Source organism: Necator americanus, chromosome III (assembly GCF_031761385.1).
Source record: "Necator americanus strain Aroian chromosome III, whole genome shotgun sequence".
In the NCBI taxonomy this organism is placed as follows: Eukaryota; Metazoa; Nematoda; class Chromadorea; order Rhabditida; family Ancylostomatidae; genus Necator; species Necator americanus.
Genome location: NC_087373.1, coordinates 33,573,078 through 33,581,790, shown reverse-complemented (window position 1 = coordinate 33,581,790; position 8,713 = coordinate 33,573,078). Strand labels below are relative to the sequence as shown.

At 41.6% G+C, this 8,713-nt stretch overlaps 1 protein-coding gene across 1 annotated transcript; it reads left to right on the top strand.

The window, feature by feature from the left end:
* Nucleotides 1–600: 600 nt before the first annotated feature.
* Nucleotides 601–4,193, top strand: RB195_011811 (uncharacterized protein; the record flags this gene model as incomplete). The annotated part of the gene is made up of 8 exons (XM_013443353.2): nucleotides 601–633; nucleotides 1,121–1,246; nucleotides 1,577–1,748; nucleotides 1,825–1,993; nucleotides 2,826–2,937; nucleotides 3,007–3,168; nucleotides 3,269–3,402; nucleotides 4,061–4,193. The coding sequence occupies 8 exons, from the start codon at nucleotides 601–603 to the stop codon at nucleotides 4,191–4,193; spliced, it is 1,041 nt and encodes a 346-aa protein (XP_013298807.2).
* Between the last annotated feature and the right edge of the window lie 4,520 nt (nucleotides 4,194–8,713).

Below are 8,713 nucleotides of genomic sequence, written 5' to 3'. Positions count from 1 at the left end.
GAAGTAGTTTTAGCCGATGTCGGTGTTTTTTCTTCGAAAACCAATCACCGATTTAATTTATATGATGGGTCGTTGATCCCAATGGTAATCCCGGACGGTTCGAAAAGAAAAAATTTGGAAAAATCGGAGTGATTTTCTCCACCTACCATTGTACCCATTCCTTTCCGAGTACGTCAAAGTTCAGCAGGAATTTTTGCCAACTGTGATTCGTGATTGTTTCTGTGCATCGTTTTTTTTTTCTTTCCTGTTTTTTTTTTCTTCGCAAGCGGTCTTTAACACTGTAAACACAAATACGGACTTTTAGTGTAACGTTGATGAACCAGTTACGTTTACAATGTTTACCACATTTAGCACATGCTCTGCTTTATTACGAATGTTGTAACACCTGTGACCACATATGTTCTGTCGAATTTTCTACATATCTTTCATTCGTGATCAATAACACACGGAAGTAATTCGTTGTTCTCCCGATTAGAGCGTTGCACTATCTAATCCGCATTAAATATTATCAAATCGCACGTGTTCAGAGTTTGAGAAAAAAAGAACCAATTTCAGGGCACATTTCAGCACAAAATCGAGTGCTAATGTATTTCGGATCCAATGGGTGGAAACTCGAAAATTACATACGTTAGGGTACGTTGTTTTCATTATTTCAATTTATGTACATCATTCAACTTTCTGGATCCTTTCTTTTTCTTTTTTTTTCGAAAGCTGTTTTATTCTAATCGATGAGAGCGCTTACCTGGATTCAATTCCTAAAGCATTAATGGGAGAGTAGCATGGTTCATCTTTGCATTCCGACTGATGGCTCTGTAACATATTTCTTATTGAACGCATTGTTATTTTAACCTTTTTATTTACACATCTGCAGTATTCATTTTGAGCAACTACCTTCAAATTTTAAGATTGATTGAGTTTTAGTGCACCCACCTAGTTTGCAGAACCAGCAAAAACATTCATATAAATTGTTTCCGGTACTTTTTCGAGGATTTTTTCTCACCATTTGTCGCTCATTCAACCTTCGAAATCCCTCTTTCATATTGTTTCTTCATAGCAGAAGTTATATTCCCATCACTTTTCATTCCTTTTCGTTTTGTGCTGAAGTCTCGTGCATGTTTAGGTATATATCGGACATGAATCGTTTGCGCTGGAAAAGCCTTTGCCCAACAATCATAGATTCAGATGGGTTCTTTTTGTCCGTCCCATCGTAGGGAATAAATTCACTGATAGGAGTTTTCTGAGCAAGGTATGAGTTCAGCATGTGTTAGCATTACATTATTCCATTATGTTTTCAGTTCATTTTTCTTTTTTTTCCAAACATATGTCTGTTGTTTTAACCAATAACGAAGCAGTAATGTTAAAGGAAAATGTAGTTGGGGAGGCACTTAGTGGGGGCCTTATTTCTCGTCCCTCTAACTTACTTTTTTCTCTAAGTAACTTTAGTTCACATGTCATATAACGTCTAAGATATGTCACATATCGAGACTAATTCTTAGGCTTTATGTATCCCTCAACTACATTTTACCCGTAATGTTACGGTATTTGGCACCCAAGATTTTTTATTTTACATTTCTAGGTTGAAGTTGAGTTGCATCCAACATTTTCAAATCCATTTCGTGTGCTGAAAGAACCCCCGTTTGAACTAGAAGAAACAGGTTATGCTTCGTTCACACCAAAGCTCACAATTTACTTCAATACACCACATGCAAAACCATATCCGGTGCAATATGATATGAATCTCAAGCTTGGTGAGTTCATGCGTAGAAGCATTATTATATCAACGTTTTATTTCATTATATTAACGTGAAAATCCCATCCCCTTAGAGAAGCATGCGTTTCACCAGCAAGAACTAACATTTGCAATGTCTGACGTTCCTGCATCGTTTTTGGAGTTGGTAAAACGATTTTGCGGCTCTACTGATGGGAAAAGGAAGAAAAGAGATGCTGATGGCTCGTCAAATCGTCCTAAGAAGCCTAAGCCAAGTGACGGAAGGTATTCGATTCTTTAGGAGTGTTAACAGACAAAATCGGATTATCATTAAAGGCAGCCTACACTGAAATTGAGGGTGTTGGGATCTTTCAACGAATAGATGGGCTTAGGAGTGTAGTTCACGAGTATGAGCGCGATGGCGCTCAGTTCATCCTGACTATTTAGAAAAAAGGCATGGCAAAGGGACTTGCTGCAATTCTAACGAGCTACCTAATGACGTCATATCGGCAAGAGCAGGCATACGCGCTGTCTCCGCCAGTGAGTGGAAAAGACTGCGTCAACAGCCCTTTGAGTGTCCTCTCGCTCGCAGACGCGGTGCGTATGCCCTCTATTGCAGACGTGGGGCGTTGTAAGGTGTCTCGTTGTGGTAAGGTGTGCCAAGACCATTTCTCACCCTGTTTTTATGAACAAAAACGGAGAATTAGGCGTGTTCGCGCTCATATTTGTGAACTACATTCCTAACTCTATCTATTGGTGGATAGATCCTAATACTCACTTTCATGGAATACTGCCTTTCATTTTTTTTAGGGTGTATGTTGAGAAAGTAGGATACACTTTATTGAATTTAAACTGTGCTTATAAGGGCATGTTTCATGAGAAACACAAGGTTCCAAAATAATTTCAGTTCAAATTAGTGTAGATTTAGACGTTACTGGGATATGTTAGGTTGTTTTCTTTATTTCATTTTATTCTATTCTATTTTTGAGATGTTAGCGTTCGAGTGGGCAGTTTTTCAGAAGACAAAAATGAACTTCGGCTTTTAAGAACTGAAAAGATCCTTTCATTACATTTATGATCCTTTTTTTCCGTTTTCGTCAATAATTGATGGTTACAGGAGTCAAGAGATACCAATGAAAGAAGCGAAAGAAGAGAAGAAGAAAGATAAAGAGCGTGACAGCGAAAAGATCAAGGAGAAAAAGCACAAACGTTCCTATAAAGATCCGAATGTTAGCCTATTCTTTTTTTGCTTGACAACTCCCCATCTTATTTTTACTCTACAAGTAAAAGCTATTTAGGACAGTACTGATCGAGAAGTAGTATCAACACGTGATTCTTCACCGGTGTCTTCATCTATGGACGCTTCATCATCATTCCGTTCCGCCATAACTCCTCAACGTCCTGTTAAAGTTGCACCAAACAAGGCTGAAGATCGTGGACAAGAAAGCTCGAGTGATTCGGTACGATTTTTGGATGTACATAATGCTTAGCCTCTTTCTTTACGTCATTTCTTGGGGCTTAAGGAATTATCGGCATGTGATTCTATATTGCACGTTATAGGCGTCACTATCTGATTCATCTCCGTCCTCGTCGTCATCAGTAGGAGCATCAAGCCCACCTACTCGTAGAACTCTTCCACTTACAGAACTACATCGTCGTCTCATCTCGCTTACCGATGAAAATGTGATATTTCGGTGGGTTTCACAACTGAGAATAGATCATCCTGATAATCAGGATTTGGATGAGGATGTATCGTGGAGATCTGTTGAGATATGCTAGCATTTTTTCCAATAACACCAGTTATTCGTGATACCTTGTAGAGATTAGTTCTCTGAGATCCAAGTACTCTAATTATCCAGTGTTTTTTTCTCTCAATTTCTTAAATTTCCTAAGTTTTTTTTTGTCGGCCGTGAGCCGTGATTTATGGAATTAGGTGTGAGAAACATCCGTTTTCGATATTTTCTCAGAAACGATATACCGTAGCGTGTATCTGGGATAAACAGACGCAGAAGTTATTAGGTTATTTGTATCATATATGTCATACCCATGCAAAGTGGACGGGAGAGTAAGTCCACTGGCAGCGCTCACGTCAAGTGTTTATGTTTGGGTCGCATTATAAGTTTATTCGCGCGAACAAAAGGCCATTCTACTGTTGATAAATCCAAGTTTCTAGACTTTTCTAAACTTTTCGATCACATTATTGGACTTAGTTCGACTTAGTTAAAAGCAGTCTGATTCGGCTCAAACAATGAACGGGCCAAGTAAGTAGGGCCAATAAGTATGCGCAGCACTAATCCAACTTGGTCTAAAAGTTTAGTAATAATACTATTATTAAATACTTATATTATTTAGGGTAGCCGAGATTCTACTCACGCATCCTACAGCTTCGACACTGTTATTGCCATCAAGACCTAGTATCTCATTCGATCTCACTTCAGCAGACGCTGCTCTTGTTGCCAAACTAAGTCATGCTCTTATGAGTTGAGAATATGCAAGAATACTAATAGTCAGATGATTCGTTAAAGAGAACTGTATTTTTGCAGCATTCTGATTCTTTCTATAATGTTTCCTAGTCTATATTGTATTGTATATTATATTGCTATAATCACACATCAACAAATCCAAATTTAAAGCTAATTAGCTACTTAAAGACTACATGAGCGCCGTTTAGTTCAGTCCTTTTCTATCTACCTTTCACATGGGATGGTACATAGGATTAGTCACGTGCCAAACATCAATGTCTAGTAGTAATCACGTGTTAATAGTTTTATTTAGTATTTGGTATAACCTTGTTGTGTTGTTTTAATTTTCTTGACTTTTATATCACTGTGTCTTATGTCGTTTCAGCATCAAACTTCTTTTTTTTCTCCTGCCCAATTCTATGGGTGAAGTTCATCACTGAAATCCTTGCCCGGTCAATTTTTTAGATACGCGTTCAGGTACATGATTAGCTACTGTATCTCTGTGACGTCCAAAAACTGGTTCATATGATTAAGTCGACGTGATTATTCCTATATCTACATATACGGTTAGTGCTGTTGATTACTTAAATTACGTGCACGTTTTCTATGTGACAATTCTTCTTTTTTTTTGCCATACACTGACTGCGTTTTTAATTCTCATAATCGCCAAAATATTCAATTGATACTCACACGTTATTCGACACATCTGCTGAATCTACACGTTTTTTGGGTGGTACGCTGAGCAAGATTGTTCCCTGGTCAGCTATCTGAGTTTATCTCCGTTCTGCCTAACCTGCCGTGTTTTTGTTGTCGCTCAATTTAATTTTATTTATACTATATCTGTTTACTCGCTTGTATCATCAATGAAGATTGACTCATCGTTCTTGGTTGTTTTTTTTTTGTTTTTAAAGGAAGCAGAAGGGATCCGTAGAGATTTAGAATTTATTTCCACAACTTTAACGATTCCTGATTGTATTTAGGCGGAAATAGAATATAATCCGGAAAATATAAGTCAGCTTGGATTTTGCAGGGCTAAATCAACTGTACGATTTTGAAAGCGAAAAGATCGAAGTTCGATCGATTTAGCATCCGGGTGACCCCTAAATTCAGTTGTAAATGCTCATGCCGTGGTGGCGCGCGTTATCAGTGGGCAAAGGGATATGGGCTGGAAAGGAATCCTTGTGCCTTCATGGCAAGAACGCCTATGAGGATGAGGTCCCGTGCGGAGCTTCCGGATTGGAAGAAGGCGCACAGCGATCAGGTGAGATTTCTTATTGCCGGGCTTTCGATATCGTTTGTACAGTTACACCGTTTTCCCATCCCTCTTTCCGGGGAACCAGGACACATGGAGAGTATTTGTTTGTGCATATGGATTCGGGCTTTTTTCGCGGATGCGCAGGGAGCATCGCTAATCGGACGGACAGTGACAGCCTTTCATCCTGCGCTTCATTTCCGGTCACTGATCCGCTTGTTTAATTAACGCAAGTAGAGGCATTTGTTCACATGATTCATATACAGGGAATCGCGTCGGACGAAAGGAAAGAGGGTGAGGGGTATGCTTAATTAATCAAAAACCCCCTAATAAATTGAATACTTCCTGGTAAGGTTGTATTTTTGTTTGAGACCCATTCGCTCCGATACAGAATAAAAGAATAAGAAATCAAAGTGAGGATCTCGTCCAGTGGACGATCCGACGGTATTTCACAGAAATCCACCCGTAATTGTGGTTTATCCTTTACCACGGCTGATATTCTTTATAGACGGCAGATGCTCAGGAAATGTGTTTGAACTTTTCGTCGATAGTCATAGTGGGACCTATCCTTGATGGGAAGACTTGGATTAGAGCGCGACAACTTAGACGAGTTTTTTCGGGAATTTCAAACTTTATTGGGAGATTGGTCTTTAGTGCGAGGTGTTATAGGGCTGGGCGCAGAGGGCGAACCGACTGCGCTACACCGCCTCCTGTAGTTATCAGCTGAGCCATTTTTTCGGACCGCTAGGTATCGATAGGTCCGAAAAAAATGGCTCAGCTGGTAACTGCTCCGGACTTCATCCTCCACACAGTTTTCCCGCAATACCTCAACATTTTTTCCCGTCACTTTTGAAAATTCCTGCAAACAAAAATTGTGCAGACTTGGCTCCTCCGGAAAACAACCAGAGAACAAACTGGTACACGGAAGGAGAACTATTCTATACGAGCACTGTCTCAATGACTTCAGGGGAATTGGTATAGTTGGGTCAAAACGACCTGATGCGGTTGGTACAGCTGCATAAGCGGTTGCGCTGGGAGCGACGCGGTTCAACAGGCGGTTGCGATCGGCGCGGGCAGCAAGGACGAGTAGGGCTAGCGAGGGTCCCGCTCTATCATCTAGCGATGATAGTCACTTATCGTGACCTCACTGCAACTCAAGTAATTTATGGGTGTGGCCCGCTTGTGCTAGCTGTTGCTTGGTGTGCTTCATATACTTCGCCTTCATTGCTCACGAGTGGTCGTCAAGTTGTTGGAGTAAACATTCACTGAATCACCTATTTATTCATCGAAACGATTCGGGCAATGATCCCAAGTCTCGGCATCCCACACATTTTGCAAAATTTTCGCAAAATGGGATGTGAAAATACAAAATGGGATATGAAAAATGCAAAGTCTCACAGAATATGAAACAGTGACGAATGAATGCATTTTGTGCAAACTTTTGCTGTAGATTGAGAAGGTTGGGCAGCGCTGTATTCAAGGACGACACGACTCGGCGAAGGTATGGGCAACCGCGTCAGGGAATAATACCAGCCCGCCGATTAAAGACATCACTCCACGAATCTGAGGTGGTACGGATTTCAGGTGGAGTATTGGTATACGGGATAGGAGACTATGGAGAGGGGAGTGATTCCGTCCATTTCTTCCTAATTCCCGTAAAAAAAACGGCCCGGAAGATACGGCTTCAGGCGTTTTGGCGCACTATTTTCTACAGGGAGTTGGACTGCAGCGCGCCTGCCTTGTACGGCGCCGCATCTTCCGGGCCGTTTTCTACGGCAATTAGGAAGAAATGGACGGAATCACCCCCCTCTCCATAGTCTCCCATCCCGTTTGCGAATACTCCACCTGAAATCTGCACCACCTCAGATTCGTGGGGTGATGCCTTTAAGTCAACCACGCCACCTAGAGCATATTCATCGATTCCTGTAGAAAACGTGCTAAAGACTTGTGAACAGTATAGGTCACATATTTGATCATGTTTAAGTAAACGTTTGGTCAGGTGGGTGCAGGTCCTTGTGCGCATCAAACTCGTATTCGTTAAAGGCATCACCCCACGGATCTGAGGTGGTGCAGATTTTAGGTGGAGAATTCTTATAAGGGATAGTAGATTATGGAGAGAAGGGTGATTCACTCCATTCCTTCCTAATTACCTTAAAAAACGGCCCGGAAGATGCGGCGCCGCAGAAGGCTGGCGCGCTCCAGGCGAACTCCTTGTAGATGCGCCAGAACGCTCGAAGCCGTATCTTCCGGGCCGTTTTCTACGACGACTAGGAAGAAATGGACGGAATTACTCTTCTCCCCATAATCTACTACGCCGTATACGAATACTCCATCTGAAATCCGTACCACCTCAGATTCGTGAGGTGATGCCTTTAACGCACTAAACAAACTAGTAAACAAAGTGAACAACACATATTTTCATTCATTCACTTGCCTGTTTTCAATTCGCAAAGTTCCTCAGTGTTAAACTATGATGACCACTCGGATATCCTAGTCATTTGCAAGTTCACATCTTGTAAGATTCATGTTATATGAATAGCCTACTCTTTTCAATATATTGAAAAAAACTTCAAATTTCATCGCTCATTCCCCATTCTCGGCGTTTTGGTAACATTATGAGACGCGAACAAGCTTCGGTGCACAATCTAGAAGATGTGTCTATGCAAGAAATTGCCGTTGGTACATTATTTGTCGGCGGAGCGCGATTTCGTTGGCGGAAGTTTCAGTAAGTTTCCAGTCAGAGCGAACAGTGTAGGGATTCAACTTCCGAACGGTATCAATTTATTCTGGTTTAAAGGCATCACCACACGAATCTGAGGTGGTGCGGATTTCAGGTGGAGTATTCGTATACGGGATAGTAGATTATGGAGAGGGGGGTGATTCCGTCTATTTCTTCCTAATTGCCGTAAAAAAGGGCTCGGAAGATACGGCTTCGGGCATTCTGGCGCACTATTTTCTACAAGGAGTTCGACTGGAGCGCGCCAGCCTTGTGCACGCGCCGCATCTTACGTTTTTTGCGGCAACTAGGAAGAAATGGACGGAATCACCTCCCTCTCCATAATCTACTAACCGGTGTACGAACACTACACCTGAAATCCGTACCACCTCAGATTTCAGGTGGAGTATTCGTATACGGCATGGGAGACTACGGAGAGGGGGGTGATTCCGTCCATTTCTTGCTGATTGCCGTAAAAAACGGCACGGAAGATGCGGCGCCGCACAAGACTGGCGCGTTCCAATCGCACCTCCTGTACAAAATGGTGCGCCAAAACGAATGAAGCCGTATCTTCC